This window comes from Phocoena phocoena, chromosome 15 (genome assembly GCF_963924675.1).
Source record: "Phocoena phocoena chromosome 15, mPhoPho1.1, whole genome shotgun sequence".
In the NCBI taxonomy this organism is placed as follows: Eukaryota; Metazoa; Chordata; class Mammalia; order Artiodactyla; family Phocoenidae; genus Phocoena; species Phocoena phocoena.
The window spans coordinates 72291199-72308714 of record NC_089233.1 but is presented as its reverse complement, the minus strand read 5'-3'; the positions used below and the strand labels follow the sequence as shown (position 1 = coordinate 72308714).

The window sequence follows — 17516 nt, the reverse complement described above, 5'->3', positions numbered from 1 at the left end:
ATCAGTAGGTTGATCAAGGACTGTGTTTCAAGGTGCAGTGGAATAGATACCCTAATAAAGGTGAAGATAAAGTGCCCCTGGGACTCAAGGAGTCTGATCAGAGAAGGGTTTGTGGAAGAGATGGCGTTTATATTCTGTGATAGAGTGCAGTGAGTTTAGTTTAGTGGTTCAGTAAAAACATGGTTATTGGAGTCAGAAAGACATAGGCCTGAATTCTAGTTCTGCCATTAGTAGTTTTGTGTGTCCTTGGGAAAGTTACTTACACCTTCTCTATCCTCATTTTCTTACCTTATAAAATGGGGTAGTAACTGTCTCACAACTTATTGTGAGAATTAAAATGAGAAGATGCCTATGTAAAACACTTGGCATAGCATCTGGCACAGTGGTAATATTATTCATAATAGCCACCTTATTGAGTGCTTACTGTGTGCCACAGCCCACCTAGGATGTCCTGAGGATTAAATGTCATTATATTATTACATTACCTTATTATATTTAATCCTCATGACAGCCCTAAGAGTTTGGCGAGTTTCTGATAAACTGTTATTTAAAACTTAACTCTGGAGTATGGTCAGAATTTTGATAGGGAAGGTTAGGAAGGCAGGAAAGTAAAGGAGAGAAAATGGGGATGAGGCAGTTCCTGAGGATGTACATGGAGCAAAGAGGTGCCTGGCTGGGCTGGAGTGCAGAGACTGAGAGGGGAATCAGGAGCAGATGGGGAGGGAATCAGATAATGGAGAGTCGTGAATGCCTGAGTGTGAAGCCGGTAGCTCATTGGATGGGCAGTGGAGAGCTATTCTAAGGTTTTAAATAGGATCATGGCATGAAGTCGTGATTTATTTATAAATTTATATTTTACCTTCATTTACGTTCTAGAATTAATACATTTAGCTGTAAAATAGAAGACACAGCAGCCTACAAAAGAGAAATAAAATCTCCCCAATGGGCTGATTGGAGTGTAAATTGGTACCACTACTCTGGAAAATCATTTGGCAGCATCTGCTAAAGCTGAACAGATGCCTGCCCTATGACCCAGCCGTTAGGTATATTTCCGCCCTTAGGTACACCTCCGAGAGACACAGGTACAAATGTTCCCCAAAGGCCACGCACTAAAGCAGCATTATTCCTGATAGCCCCAACCTGGAAAAAAAGGAAATGCCCGTCAACAGTACAGTGGGTAAGTAGATTGTGGAACAGTGTATTCATACGGTGGAATACTTTATAGCAGTGATAATAGGCAGTCTGCAACTACACACACCAATATGGATGCATCTCATACAGTCAACACGATACTGAGCAGAAGAAGCCAGCACCCCGCCGCCGCCAAAGGCCATGCTCTGTATATAGAGTTTAAAAACAGGCAAAATATTTGATGTTTGAGATCAGGATAGTGGCTACCCTTGTGGAGCAAGATAGAGCCTGGAAGACTGGGCACGAGTGGGCTTTGGGGACCCTGGTAATGCTGTTTCTTCATCTGGCTGCTGGTTACATGGGTGTGTTTACCTTGTGAAAATCCATCAAGCTGTACACTAAAGGTTTGTGCACATTTCTGTATATATCTTAAAGTTACAAAAATAATCTTCCACACACACCCTCTAGCAATCTTTCCCCCTACAGTTACTCCCCATTAATGGTTTGGGTAATATCCTCCCAGATTTTTCTATGTCTGTGCATGAAGAGAAAGATAAAGCTACGTTATCTGTGGCTTTGCAAAAATGGTCTTATGCTTTGCGTGGTGTCCTGCAACATGCTTTTTTAACTTCACAGTATGTTGAAGCCATCGTTTGTGTCACTGTAGTTGTAGGTCTAGATGATTCTTTTTAAGACTTGCACAGTATCTTATTATGGGGATGTGTCACTTAGTAAACCCATCTCCTATTGACAGACAGTTAATGTCAGCATTTCATTGGTGTAAATGATGCTGTGGGGAACCTCTTTGTGCATAGCTTGGTGTGCTTTTCTGACTATTTGTGAATTTATAAATTACTAGGAAGGGAATATCTTGGTCTGAAGTGGTATTTTAAGATAGTTAATCTGTTAATGACTTGCTGAGTGGGTGGGTTGGAAGCAGGGAGACCAGTTAGGAGGCTATTAAAATAGTTTAGACTTGGGGTAGTTAGGGTAGTTGGCTGTGAAAATAGACAGAAAGGGAGAGAGATAACAGATGTTAAGGGCAGAGACTTTATACGACCTGGCATCTAATGAGAAAGGGGGAAAGGTCAGAGAGGTCCTCGGGGGTTCTGAGTCTGTGGCTGGGAAAAGTGGGAACGTAAGTCAAGAGGGGAAGTGGGATGGGTTTCGTTGTGGCCAGCTCCTCATCCAGGTTCCTCATCCAGGTAGCAACGTCCAGAGTGCAGCTGGAAGTATTGGGTCCTGACAGAGTTAAGGGCTATAGATTTGAGGTATAGAATTCCTTTGCTTAGGGTGGTCCTCATGTTGTGGGAGGGGAATGAAATCAGTGATGGGAAGGCTCTAGAGAGAGAGGAAGAACCGAAGGACTGGAGAGCGAGGGCTCAATGTGTAGCGATGGCGGCAGTGGTCAGAGATGGGAGGGGATCTACTAGAATTCACTATCACAGAGGCCAAGGGAGGGATCTGAAGTGACTGTCATTCAAAGGACGAAGTAGTCAATAGCCTACATTAGTGTCCCTCCCACTGGGCCGCCAGTGGGTGCTGTCATTACATCTTTTACTTACTCCTCAAAGCCCTTAACACACGTGATTAATCAGTGTGATCATCTGTTTAATGTCTGCCTCCGCCTCTGAACTGTGAGCTCCATGGAGGCAGGGATCACCCCACTCTTCCTCCCTCTGCTGTACTCTCCATCAGGTGTGTGCTTGGCACACACAGGCGTTGGTATCCCAAGTTGTTCCTGTGTTTTGGTGGGACTCCAGTTGTCCACATACCTTTTGCCTGATGCCTACCCACCCCCTGCCACACACACACACACACACACACACACACACACACACTCTCTCTCTCTCTCTCTCTCTCTCTCTCTCTCTCTCTCTCTGTCAGCACAGGTTGAGAGGAGGGACTTAGAACCCACAGGGTACAGCAAGTGGGAGTGGGTGTAGCCAAAAGTAGGTCATCCACACTCCATTTACTTGTACATCACAGTGGCCAGCCTTGAGGGCTGTCTCACAATTGGTACCCAAAGTTTACAGGACTCAAACTCCAGGCCTCTCCAATGGAGCCTTAGGATAACCACGGACAAAGGAGCCTCTTGCTTGATCCTTGACTCTCCCTTCAGAAAGGGGGCCCCCTTCCACGCCTGCACTCTTGTGGAGCTGATCTTTTGATCACCACACTTCCTGGAGGGAATGGTATTTTCACTGTGATGCTGGAACCCACCTGTGCAGCTGTTTTTGAACCTTGACTTCCTTAGGATGCCAGCCAAGCCAGGTGTCTTAGGTCAAGTTTCCCCAAAAGGGCCCAGAGATGAGATGCGTGTGCAGGTGACGTACAAAGGAAGTGCTTCCCGAGGAGGCTGGGCACCCAGGAAACAAGCAGGGATGTGCTGTTGGGCAGATCCCACAGAGGGCGGCTTCAGCCCCTCCTGCAGGCTTCCTCGTGAGCCTGGGTTATGCCCAGGTCAGAGTTGTTCTGACCTGAGGCAAAGGACCCGAGGGTTCATTCTCTTGTTCCATTTAGGCTTTGATTAAGGGGCTTGGGGGCCACAAATTCCCAGGCACTTCTGCCTCTGCCTGTGTGGGGACAAAGTGGGCTCAGTAGCCCAAAGGAAGATCTAAAAACGGACCCCAAAAAAGTTGGCTTGTTGTGGCTTTCAGAAGCAGTGTGGTGGGACCTCATGAAAGTGGGAAGAAGGGAGATGTGTGGGGATGTGGGCGGAGCATCAACATCGTCCAGTGCAGTGGGTCACACCAGGACCTATTTCTGGGCTCCTGTGGACCGGAAGCAGGGTCTCCCATCCATGTGTGTATTGTCAGTGGAGACCAGCACTTGGGATTGTGTTTAACATCTTCAGGAGGACTCCCCACCAGGCATGAAGGCACTCAGTAAATGCTTGTTGAGTAAGCAGAAGGGCCATACTCTGGGGTTGGAAGCTGAGATAAGGCCCTTGTGCATGGTCATGAGCCGCTATTGGAGACTGGTGTAGTCAGTCCTGCGGTTGGGCATGTGGTGGCCAAGGCTGTTCTCTGAAGGAGTGTGTTTATTGAAGGGAGTGGGGAAGGAAGTGAAGCCTTGCGTAGGCTTGCAGGAGGGGTGGAAGGAGCCAGAAGATGGAGAGGTGGTAGATTCAAGACCCAGAGAGGACAAATGGTGGGAGGAGGTCCCAGTGACGGCGGGAGAAGGTGGGATGGGGAGGACAGAGGGCAGATCAGGCTGGGCCAGGTCAAGGATCGCTCCTTCCTCTCAGAGAGGGAGGGAGGGTCAAGGGGCAGGTGGAAAGGTCTCAGGATGGTGAAATTTGGAAGCAAGAAAGAGCAAGTCCAAGAGACACATCTTTTCAGCCAAGTGGGAGAAAGGTCATTTGTTAGGATGGATGGGATTATGAGATGGGGAGTGGGAAAGCATTGGGACAGTCACTCTGGGGACATCACTGAGACAGCAAGAGATGACAAAATGAAGAATTGGACCATGACCGAGTCAGCAAGAGATGACAAAAGGAAGGGTTGGATGGACAAGGTTAGGTGGTGGCACTGTGTGGTATGGTTGGGTACAATGGTGGTCCCCAGACTGGGGACTCTCGAGGTGGGGAAGGTGGCATGTCACGGTGCCACCTGACTTGCCTGAGGTCCCACAGCTACTGGCCGCAGAGCTGGGACTCTGCCTGGGCCACCTGATTGCAAAGCCACGCTCACCGGCGTGCTGAGCCAGGGCTGTTCTGAGGCCCACGGCGGGTACTGGATGTGAAATGCTTTGGGGCTGTCGAGTGCTACACAGACGTGAACCATACTTCTCCAAACCACCCCCTGCCCAGTCCCCTTAGGGACTGAGTTGTTTGTCATGCTTTGGTCCGCCCTCTTCCTGGAGAAATGTGTCAGACCTTGCTGAGTGAGGATGAGCCAGTGTGGGGCTCCAGAACAGGGCTCAGTGGGGAAGTGAAGGTCCCAGGCAAGGTATCTGCAGCCTGCCTACAGGGTAACCGGGTTGTGGGTCTGTATCCCCACTGGAAGGAGGGGGTTGTCCTTGGAGGTGACTATGCCCGTGTGTGTGTGTGTGTGTGTGTGTGTGTGTGTGTGTGTGTGTGTGTGTGTGTTGGAGGGATGTCTCTCTGTGCCTGTGAGTCTGTGTTTCTTAGTGAGCGTATGTGTGTTGCTGAGTCTTTCTGTGCCTCTGACCCTGCTATACACAGAGAAACAGAAATGTTGGGAGGGGGACTTCAGATACAGAGTAGGGAAAGAACAAAGTGTGGAATGACGGGAAACAGACACAGGGACACACACATTCCCCCACGTGTTCAGAAATAACCCAGGGTGACACACACACATACACGCGCGCTGTGTCGGTTTCTCTGTGTGCGTTCTTGAGTGGGTTGGTGTACACTTCTTACGGCCACGTGTCTGCATGTGGCTGGCACGTGCCCAGACACACATGCCCATTTAGCCTCAGAAACACAGAGTGACAGCTGTGTGGAGACCCATGGCAACACACAAATATAGACACTTAGACATACATTAACATACTATGTCTTTTCACATTTTCCTGTGTGTGTGTGATTTTCTGAGTATGTGGACATCTGTGTCTGAATTACGCAGATATATGTAGGAGAGAAACATGTGGGCGCACACTCTGAGAAGCACACACAGAGCACCTGTACCTCTGCGTGTGTGTGCACATGTCCATCTGCCGGCAAGTCAGGGAGGAAGGGGACACCGTCGTTGAGTTGGGAGGAGGGAAGCCAGGAGAAGACCAGTAGGAGGTGTCCTGGCCTCGCCCTGTTTCCTGGCACACAGGCCCCGCCCCCCATACTCTTAATGAGCAGGATCGCGGGGTTTGGGTGGCACCGCTGTCCCCTGATGGGTCAGTCAGTGAGCACTGGTGAAGGCCCTGGGGTCTGTCAGTTCATCCCGGACTCTGTGGGGAGATGGGGAAGGTCCCACTAAAGATCCGCCTCCACCTCTAGCAAACCCACAGCCCCTCCAGGGCGGTGGGAGACGGAAAGCTTGCCGTGATCTCAAGGATGTGGAGCACAGAGCCGAGAGGCCGCCCCAGGGTCAAACGGTGCCCCGCGTCCCCAGCCCCGCCTTCCGGCTCTACGCGCAGGCCAGTCCCTTACCCTCGCGCCTTAATCCCACGTGCTCGGTGCGAAAGCTGGGAGAGCGGTAGCCGCCGCTTCCTGGGCGGCTGAGGATTAAGACCAGTCTCAGGGCAGACACCCATTCATCCAGCAGTTATTAATTAAGCACCTACAATGGCTGGACTGTGTTCTGAGCCCTGGGGCTTCAACACGCCACACAGTGAAATGCATTGTCCTCACGGAGTTTACCTTCTGCGTGGAGGAAGCTAGTCAATAGACCAGTAGTGCAGAACATGTCAGGGGTCGTAAGTGTCAGGAAGAAAGCCAAAGCAGGGCGCTGGGTGGAGAAGGGCCTGGGGTGGGAGGGGCCAGGAGATGATCAAGGAGAGCTTGGATAAGATAACGTCTGATCACAGAGTGGAAGCGAAGGTGTGAGCTACTGACTGGGAGAGGGAATAGAAGGGCAGAGGGTCGTCCTCATAATAACCCTGCTCTCCCATTTTACAGTCGAGGAAAGTGGAGGCACAGGGAGACTAGTAATTTGCCCAAGGTCTCCCAGCCAGTAGAAGGAGATCCAGGATTTAAACCTGGGCAGGGTGCCAGTGGTCTAAATCAGTGGTCCTCAATCAGGGGTGATTTTTGCCCCCCCATCCCCCAGAGGATATTTGGCAGTGTCTGGAGACTTTTTTTTTTTTTTTTTTTTTTTTTTTTGCGGTACGCAGGCCTCTCACTGTTGTGGCCTCTCCCATTGCGGAGCACAGGCTCCGGACGCGCAGGCTCAGCGGCCATGGCTCACGGGCCCAGCCACTCCGCGGCACGTGGGATCTTCCCGGACCGGGGCACGAACCCGTGTCCCCTGCATCGGCAGGCGGACTCTCAACCACTGCGCCACCAGGGAAGCCCTGGAGACATTTTTGACTGCCATGACTGAACTGGAGGGAGGGTGCTACTAGCATCTAGTGGGTAGAGGCCAGGGTTACTGTTGGACCTTCCACAGTGCAGAGGACAGCGCCTGACAGCTAAGCAATAATGCATCCACATGGCCAGTTGTGCTGAGGTGGAGAAACCATGGTCTAAATCCACGAAAAGCACTTGACAGAGAATATGACACATAGTAGGTGCTCGGTAACTAGTAGCTAAAGAGGAGGAGGGAAATGATTTGGAGAAGGTTGCAGGGAAGAAGTGAGTTTAAGAAGCAGTACATGTGGGATGGACCTAGAGAATATTATACTTACGTAAGTCAGACAGAAAGACAAATACTATGTGATACCACTTATACGTGGAATCTAGAAATAATACAAATGAATCTACATACAAAACAGAAACAGATTCACAGACATAGACTTATGGTTACCAAATTGGAGAGGGAGGGAGGGAGGGACAAATTAGGAGGATAGGATTAACAGATAGATACAAGCTACAGTACATAAAATAGATAAGCAACAAAGATTTACTGTAGAGCACGGGATTATATTCAGTATCTTGTAACAACCTATAGTGGAATATAATCTGAAAAAAACAACTGAATCACTTTGCTGTACACCTGAAACTAACACAGTATTTTAAATCAATTATACTTCAATTAAAAAAAAAGCACATGTAAATGAATCTGCCAGCTAAGAGAACTCATGTGATTTCTGTTTGTTGGGTGGGTGTAAAGGGCAGGGAGGGTGGGTGCAGGTGAGGCCGGTGGTGGGAGGAGGTTGATGGACTGGGGATGGGGATGGTAGAGGCCGAAGCTGGGCCGCCACCAGCCTTTGAAACGCTAACCAGAGGACTGGTCTCTCTGTCCCCTGCCACCCCATGTCTCTCCCCCCATCTCTCTTGGCCACTCTGCCCAGAAGGGGACAGCCGGAGGTTGAAGGGGGCCATCCAGAGGAGCACGGAGACGGGCCTGGCGGTGGAGATGCCCAGCAGGACGCTGCGCCAGGCCAGCCACGAGTCCATCGAGGATAGCATGAACAGCTACGGCTCTGAGGGCAAGTGAGTGTGGGGCCCGCAGTTGTCTTGGGCGTGGGATGGGGCGGGAGGGACAGAGCAGCACCCTCCAGGATCCCTGGGTCAGCCTCAGGCTGGGAGGGGTGCTAACTCAGGGCTCCTGGGTCATCCTCATCCTCAGAAGGAGGTGATGAAGCAAGGATGATGCTCTGAGGGAGTGTGATGGAGCATGGACTCTGGTACCCAGCTGTCTAGATCTCAGTCCTGGCTCCACCGCTCACTGGCTGTGTGATCCTGGGCAAGTCACCTCTCTGTGCCTCAGTTTCCTCGTCTGTAAAACGGGGACAGTACTACCAGCCTCGTAGGGGGTGTTATGAGGATTAAATGGGTTAATATTTATAAAGCACACGGCACAGTGGCTGGCAAAGCAGTGTCAGTAAATGAAGACGGGGGTTGGAAGGGGTCTTGTTAGGCTCGTTGTTATTTCCTCTTCACTCTCTTAGTTCCTTAAATCCCAATTGGTTTTTAAAAATGTGTACTACTGCTTGATGAGGAGTTTCACACACATCAAGTCATAAAACATTAGGTCCAACTGGCTCCTTGCCTGTGTTTCTCTCCCCCAGATGTACATCAGAATCGCTGGGAACTTGCTACAAATACAGATCTCAGGGCCCCACGTCCAAGCTGCTGAATCACACTCCTTGACAGTGGAGCCTGGGAATTCCATTTTTAAAAGGCCCCCTGGGAGAAGGCCAGTCTAGACTGGGACTCTCATTGTTGGAACGATCATGGACCCCTCTGAGAATTTTGGGAAAGCTTTGAGCCTGCTTTCCCCTGATAAATATACACATGTGCACCTGAACACAAACAAACAGTCATTTTTTAAAAAAATTTTTCATATTTCATTTACTTACTCTTTTGGCTGCATCCGGTCTTCGTTGTGGCACGTGGATCTTCGTTGCGGCATGCGGGACCTTTGCTGCCGCATGTGAGCTCTGTAGTTGCGGCACATGGACTCTCTAGTTGAGGTGCTCGGGCTCAGTAGTTGTGGTGCGCGGGTTTAGTTCCCCTGAGGCATGTGGGATCTTAGTTCCCTGACCAGTGATCAAACCTGCGTCTCCCGCATAGGAAGGCGGATTCTCAGCCACTGGGTCACCAGGGAAGCACCCACAGACGCTCATTCTTACCCGCATAGTCATACAGACACACTTCGTGTAACTGTAGCGGGTTCCTACATTCTTCTAAACCCCATCCCTGGCAAGGAAACTTTGATCCAAAGTGACTTCTTAATTGTACAGATGACCAGGGCACTCAGAGAGGTTGTGGGGCTTGGCCTGGATCACACAGCACGTTAATAGGTCTGGAACCCAGGAGTCCCGACTCTCAGCCGGGGCTTGTACCACAGCACCCCATCGCTTCATTGTCTCAGCCGTCCTTGGCCGAGGAGGACAGGGGTTATCACCATCCTTGTCAAGCACAAGAGGAGACTGGGGCTTGGAAAAGTTAAGTCCCCTGCTGGACGAATGTGGCTGTTTAAATGTAAATGAATTAAGATTAAATATTCTTTTCCTCTGTTGCATTCGCCATATTTCAAGCGCTCAGTAGCAGCATGTGTCCAGCACCAACTGTATTGGACTGTGCAGACGTCGACCATTTCCGTCATCATAGGAAGTTCCATTGGACAGTCCTGGCTGAGTGGCTTGTCCAAGGCCAGACACCCAGCCAGGCCGCTGGGAGGTGGGACTGGGGCTCAGCTGCCACCTTCTGCTCCCGTCCTGTTTCTGGCCCTGCCTCGCAGCTAGGGGCACTGCCGCCTGAAAGCCTTCTCCCCCTCAGCCCCTCCTAAACGGGGCGTCTCCGGTCTCTGAATGGCCTTGCCTTGGCAGATTCTGCCGGTCCACCCACCTCCTAGGGAGACTTTCCAGAGGGCGAGAAGAGAAGGAGGACAGGCGGGAGGGAGAGGGAGAGGAGGAGGATGAAGAAGAAGGGAACAAATGTTTTCTTTAACCTAAGAAACTTGGCAAGGCAGCAAAACTTGGAGGAGGATATTCTAGGCATCTGGGTAGCAGTAGGTCCCTGCTGAGTTTCAGGGTGTCAGGAGATCTGGGTACTAGTCCTGGCTTGGCCACTGACCCCCCTGAATGGCCTTGGGCATGTCTGTAGTCCTCTAAGCTTTAGGGAGGTGGATAAACATCTCATCTGTTGGCCTCGCAGACAGGTCAGAAGACCAGGTCACGGGGGCGGCAGCATGGTGCAATGAACAACAGCAGGGGGTCAAACCCATATTCCCATTTTACAGAAGAGGAGCTGAAGGCTCGGAGAGACCACATGACCTGTCCGAGGGGAGCAGCATAGGAGGGTGTCGTGGAGAAGAAATGAGATGATGCCTGCACATGACAGGTGCTTAGGCGGTGCCTCCTGTTGTCATTTGCTGTCATGTGATTTAAGGGACCAGAGAGTATGCTATATTATAGATGTGTTCAAAGCCAGGACTCTGGAGTCGGACAACCCTGGTTTTAGCCTCATTTCTGCTTCTTAAGAGCTGTGTAGCTTTACGGAAGTTACTTTACCTCTCTGGTCCCAGTTTCTTCATCTATAGAAAGGGGTCCATAACAGTACAGACCACTAATAGAGTAGCTGTGACGATTCAATGAGTTAATATATGTAAAACACTTAGAACAGTGGCTGGCACATAGCAAGCATTATTATTATTAGCTGTTGTTATTGTTGTTTGTTGATTCAGCCACTGTGAGTTGAGTATTTTGCTCCTTGTGGCCAGTTGCATCCTAGTAGATAGAGTGAGCCACCCCCATTATAATTGTGTCTAGAATGTGCACGGGATAAGCACGGGATAAATGTTGGCTGTGATGATTATGGTTATTAAAAGGTTTGCGGTGGGTGTCTTGAGACAGTTGAGGAAGGATCAGGTGGTTTGGAGGGTGATTCGTCCAGGAGACGGGAGAGTCTTGCCCTCGCAAGAGGGGCTGAGTCTTGGTGGAGCCCAACCAGGTGCTACCCCCTTCCTCCAACACCTGGGTGAGGAAAGGAAGTCGAAGGGACAGGTGGGGACATTGAGCTGTGGTCAGCCTCCTCTTTGTTCTGGAGGTATTTTGGGCACTGGCAGGACCCTGATGCCAGGCTCTGAAACAGGAGGGGGTGTGACTGTCCTCCCCCTGGGCTCCTGCCAGCCCAGCTGAGGCTTATAGGGAGCCGGCATGTTTGAGGAGCCCCTGCCAGCCTGCAGCCCCTGGTGCTGCCGGGTGTGTTTATTCCTGCAAGTGGGCACAGGGGTTTTCATTTAGCACCTACACTGGATTTCATTTAGCACCTACACTGTAGTACCTACAGTGTGCCAGACAATTGGGCCGGGCATCTCAGAGACCCTGCCTTCCACTGACCATGCAACTAGCAGTGTGGTGAGAGATGCAAAGGGCAGGCACAGAGAACTTTGGAAATGCTGCATGCAGCCAGGTCTCAGGGCTGGGGAACAAGGGCTCCCTACAAGGGTTGCGCCATTCTGCCATTGACAGTGCTTGGGCTCCAGGCTACGCGATACCAGTTACAGTGGCTTTAGCCCTTGCTATTCAAAGTGTGGTCCACGGCCCAGCAGCATCCCCCGGGAGCTTGTTAGAAATGCAGCATCTCTTGGGACTTCCCTGACAGTCCAGTGGTTAAGAATCCACCCTTCCACTGCAGGGGGCACAGGTTCGATCCCAGGTCGGGGAGCTAAGATCCTGCATGCCACGTGGCATGGCCAATAAAAAGAAATGCATCATCTCAGGTTTCTTTTTTTTTTTCTTTTGCTATTTAGCAAGGTAGTATTTTTATTTATTTATTTTTAAACAAGTTTCAAAAGATTTTTTTTTTAATTGGGATATAGTTGTTTTACAGTGTTGTGTTAGTTTCTACTGTACAGTGAAGCAGAGTTCCCTGTGCTGTACAGCAGGTTCTTATTAGTTATCTATTTTATACACATTAGTGTGTATATATATATATATATATATATATATATATCAATCCCAATCTCCCAATTCATCCCCCGCCCCACTTTCCTCTCTTGGTGTCCATATGTTTGTTCCCTACATCTGTGTCTCTGTTTCTGCCTTGAAAACCGGTTCATCTGTACTATTTTTCTAGATTCCTCATATATGCCTTAATATACGATATTTATTTTTCTCTTTCTGACTTACTTCACTCTGTATGACAGTCTCTAGGTCCATCCATGTCACTACAAATGACCCAATTTTGTTCCTTTTTATGGCTGAGTAATATTGCATTGTATACATGTACCACATCTTCTTTATCCATTCGTCTGTCGATGGACTTTTAGGTTGCTTCCATGACCTGGCTACTGTAAATAGTGCTGCAGTGAACATTGGGGTGCATGTGTCTTTTTGAATTATGGTTTTCTCAGGGTATATGCCCAGTAGTGGGATGGCTGGGTGGTATGGTAGTTCTATTTTTAGTTTTTTAAGGAACCTCCATACTGTTCTCCATAGTGGCTATATCAATTTACATTCCCACCAACAGTGCAAGAGGGTTCCCTTATCTCCACACCCTCTCCAGCATTTGTTGTTTGTAGATTTTCTGATGAGGCCCATTCTAACTGGTGTGAGGTGATACCTCATTGTAGTTTTGATTTGCATTTCTCTAATAATTAGTGATGTTGAGCAGCTTTTCATGTGCCTCTTGGCCATCTGTGTGTCTTTTTTTGAGAAATGTCTATTTAGGTCTTCCACCCATTTTTTGATTGGGTTGTTTGTTTTTTTGATATTGAGCTGCATGAGCTGTTTATATATTTTGGAGATTAATCCTTTGTCCATTGATTCGTTTGCAAATGTTTTCTCCCATTCTGAGGGTTGTCTTTTTGTCTTGTTTATGGTTTCCTTTGCTGTGCAAAAGCTTTTAAGTTTCATTAGGTCCCATTTGTTTATTTTTGTTTTTATTTCCATTACTCTAGGAGGTGGGTCATAAAAGATCTTGCTGTGATTTATGTCGAAGAGTGTTTTTCCTATGTTTTCCTCTAAGAGTTTTATAGTGCCCAGTCTTACATTTAGGTCTCTTATCCATTTTGAGTTTATTTTTGTGTATGGTGTTAGGGAGTGTTCTAATTTCATTCTTTTACATGTAGCTGTCCAGTTTTCCCACCATCACTTATTGAAGAGACTGTCTTTTCTCCATTGTATATCCATGCCTCCTTTGTCCTAGATTAGTTGACCACAGGTGCGTGGGTTTACCTCTGGGCTTTCTATCCTGTTCCATTGATCTGTATTTCTGTTTTTGTGCCAGTACCATGTAGCCTTGATTATTGTAGCTTTGTAGTATAGTCTGAGGTCAGGGAGCCTGATTCCTCCAACTCTGTTTTCTTTTTTTCCAAGATTGCTTTGGCTTCATCTCAGGCTTCTAACAAGATCCCCAGGTGGTTTGTGGGTTAAGGTTGAGAAGCTCTGGCTTAATGGTAGTAATGTTCTAGAGCTAACACTATACAGAGCACTTGCTACGTGTGGGCACTGCGCTAAGCGTTTTACACATACTGACTCATTTAATCCTCCCAATAACCTGATAACCCTGGAACTGTTAATATCCTCATGTTACAGACGAGGAAATGAAAGCCAAAAGAGGTTAATTAATTTGCCCAAGGTCACACAGCCAGTAAGTGACTTCAATTTTGGGGATTCAAATCTAGCATTTGAAGTCTGCCCTTACCCATTCTACTCGACTCTTTCCCTCCTTTAATGGCTGCGTCTGTCAAGATTTCTGGAGGTGGATGCTTCCAGGATGGTTTGGTGGCTCAACGAGTCTGTCTTTCCCCTCCTCAGGCCTCAGCATGGTGGACCGATCCTGGTTTATCCCCTGGCACTGGGGAAGGATTTTCTCTTCCAGTGCCCCTTTCTGCCTGATTGAAAATTTGGTTCTGTATGTTAAGGATGGAAGGGAACAGTTATGGGTTGGGCAACCATCCAAGCTCCCACTCCCACCCCTGCCCCAAGCAGGCCCGTCTCCCCTAGATAAAGGGCAAGGATTCAAGCCCCCTGAGAACGGACCATGAGAACAGTACCTCCCCAGACCCCTCATCAATCCTGAGATACTCCCTGGTGACCATCTGTTTCAGTTTGGGTTCCCCAGAACCAGACCCAAGACATGGATTTGAGTGCAAGCAGTTTACTTGGAAGGTGATTCTGGAAAACCATGGTGGGGGGGCCCATGAGAGAGATAGGGCAGGGGAGGCATCCAGTAACATGTGTGTTGAGAAGCCAGCTGCCACTGTGGGCATCCGGAGCTTAATCCTGACGGGGACTCTAGGAGTCAGTGTGGAACAGGTGCCTGAGAGTCATTTCCTGGGAGGCCAGGGAGCTGGAGTATTTATACTCCCACTCTCGTCGGTTACTGGTTGATGGATGTTCACGTTTAACTCTCCTGCCCTTCCTGTGGCAGCGAGGGCTCTGGAGACCAGAGAAATTTCTTAGGGGCCAGAGAAACGTAGCCAGAGGAATGAGGGTGCCAACAGTTAGAAGTCACTGAGCACCGACATGGTGAGGGTCAGGGCACGTGGGGGACAGCAGCAGCGTCTGCTGTGCTTTCTGAGTGCACAGCGCCACCATCTCCCAGCTGCCCGAACCAGACGACTCTCGCAGACACCTCCTGCTCTTTCGCACTCCGTATCCAGTCCATGATTGGGCTCTATTTCACTCCTAATCGTCTTTGAGTCCATCCACTCCCCTCCCCTCCCCCAGCCGTGAGGCCACTCATCACTCTTGCCTGGACACCTGCAAATCTCGGTTTTGGTCTAACTGCACAGTCTGTCACTCAGCACTTACTTCCTCTGGATTCTGCCAGCTTCCCCCAGTCCGCAGCTGTGTGCCCCCTGCTCCACCACTGAACCTCTTACACTTCCCTCCGTCTCACCTCCAGATCTCTGCATACATTGCTCCCTCTACCTGGCACTCCCTTTCCTACCCCTGCTCCCTCTTTGCCCTCTGACTCATTCTTCCTCCAGATCTCAGCTAAGAACATAAGCTATATCTCGTGTGCCAACTTCAGCTAATCGATAGTGGCTCCCTGGAGCGCTGTGTTGAGAAGGATTCTGAAGTGCGGTCCGGGCTTGGCAGGAGTGTTGAGGTTGATTGGCAATGTCTGTCCTGGGAGTGGGCAGGGGAAGTGGAACGGCACAGGTCTGCCATTCCTCTGGCTGCATCAGCAGCTTCCACAGCCTATTCTTCCCCCACCATAGCACCCAGCAGTCTGTCTTACTTCTCTCATGTGTGTCTTGTCTGTCCTACTAGACACTGAGTGTGGTACCTGCTCAGCACAGGGCCTGGCCCACAGGAGATGCCCCACAAATTTGGATGAGTAATAGGTGGAGACTACGTACAGAAGTACATACACACACTTGCCTCTCCTTCCCTCCCCTCCCCAGCCTCCTTCATCACAGACCCAGGGTCTCAGCATCCTCCCCATAAACCCGAAGCCGTCCAGGCTGGCTGCTGGCGCCCCTCCTCCTCCTTCCCTCTGCCCCTTGTTGTCCTGTGGTGTCTGGGTCATCAGCAACCTGCTCCCCAGGTGTCTGGGTCACGGTGTCCACAGCTCTGGAGAGCAGAGTGTGAGCTGATGGCAGGGCCACTGTACCCAGCCTCAGGGTGGCTTCCTGTCAAGGCTGTTTCAGCCATCACCGAAGGCCCAGGAGAATGGGTGGGTGGTCAGAACCCCCTTTCCCTTTCCCACCTCTGCTACTTAGCAGTCATCGTGCCTGAAGGACAAGCAGGACACATGTGGGCATGGGCTAGGAGATGGGATTAGTTTGCTTCTGTTTTATAAGCAGCAGTATTTGCTGAGCACTTGACTGCACCAGTTCTGTGCTAAGGCATTCGTCTCATTTAATACGTACAGCAGCACCAAGGGTGGCCTACCACTGTTGATTCCTACGTCACCGAAAAGGAAACCCAGGCTCTGAGTGGTGAAGAACGTGCCTGTACAACCAGTGAGTGGGGGGAATCAGGATTCAAATCCAGGCCTGCCTGACCCCAAAGCGTGGACTGCAGATCCCTGTGCTCTGCCCTGGGCGAGGCTAAGGTCCCCTCGGGATGCAGAGACAGTGTAGCAGAGAGGTAGAGTAGATGAACCCCGGAACCAGACTCCCAGGTTCAAATCCCAGGTCTGCCACTCAGCAGCAACAAGATCTTGGTCGGGTTACTTAACTTTTCAGTGCCTTGGGTTTCCCCTTCTGGAAAGTGGGTATTAATAATAAGTACCTAGCTTGCACAGCATCGTTAAATGAGGTTTAAATGAGTTAATATGGATAACTTAGTACTCTCAGTGCCTGGCTCATGGCAAGCTTTTTGATCAATAAAAAATAGATCAAATCCCTGGCTTCACGCCTAGGAGCTACGCTCTCGTGGCCCGGGGTGGGGGGAGGGGTAGGTTTGGGAATGTCTCGAATACTTGAGAAGCTGGAGTCAGGACTGTGTGATGCTGTGTATCCTGGCATACAGTCAGTGCTGCTGCAGTGCTCGTTTTGAAAACGCAAATTTGTTCCAACACGATTGAAGTATTCTGGAATAATTTGAGCACAATATAAACTTCGCCTTTGCTCAGGTGTGATTTCATCCACGAGAAACGCGAGGTGAACTCGGGAATCTGCACCCATGTAGGAATGCACAAAACATACTCCTCGCTTCCTCCTGCCCCCCTCCCCACACACCTGGTGTTACAGCTTCCCACCCGTCCGTTTCAGACAGCCCTCCGTCACCACATTGCAGCAACTCACACTGCAGACCTGCTGACACTCATTTCCAAAAGCAAGCGTCAGGCTGTCTTCACGGTAAAGCACCATATTTATTTTAGTATCTGTGCGTTTCTTAACCATTTTACATGTAGAAGACTGTGCTACCATTTTTATTATATCCCTGTCCCTTTTTTTTTTTTGATACACTTTTTGGGTGTTGTGCCCCTAACCGTGTTTTCCCCATAAGCTCTGTGTTTGACTGCAGGACTTTGCACTGCACTGTGGTTTTTAGGAATGTATGTTTTGCGTTACAGCAGAACCGACTGTATTGCAGGCTCAGCGAGGCTGTGGGAGGGTGGATGGATGGACGATGGACATGTAGGGGCAGGTGGTGAATGGATGGACAGAGAGCCTGTGAACCTTTCAGAACCAACATAACCCATACTCACCACGAGGGCTGGGCCGCCTTTTAATTTCTGATGAGTTGAGACAGGTGATCCATCTGGAAAAGAGAGTAGAAGTCAAAACCCCCGAATAACCCAATTATTTCTTTAACCATTGAGAACATGGGAAAACCAGAGGCCAAACTGAGCTCAAAGGTTAATAATAAAAGACAAATGGGTTTCAGCTCCACAAACAAAACTAACAGGA

At 49.5% G+C, this 17516-nt stretch overlaps 1 protein-coding gene across 2 annotated transcripts in view; it reads left to right on the top strand.

Moving 5' to 3' along the window:
- RIMS4 (regulating synaptic membrane exocytosis 4) overlaps positions 1 to 17516 on the top strand; it is a 61571-nt gene that overhangs the window by 32921 nt on the left and 11134 nt on the right. The window contains exon 2 of one of the 2 annotated variants that reach the window (XM_065892564.1): positions 8050 to 8188. In XM_065892564.1, coding sequence (XP_065748636.1) covers positions 8050 to 8188 — 139 coding nt within the window. Of the gene's footprint in view, positions 1 to 8046; positions 8189 to 17516 lie in introns of both variants that reach the window. The other variant, XM_065892563.1, reaches the window with a different exon arrangement.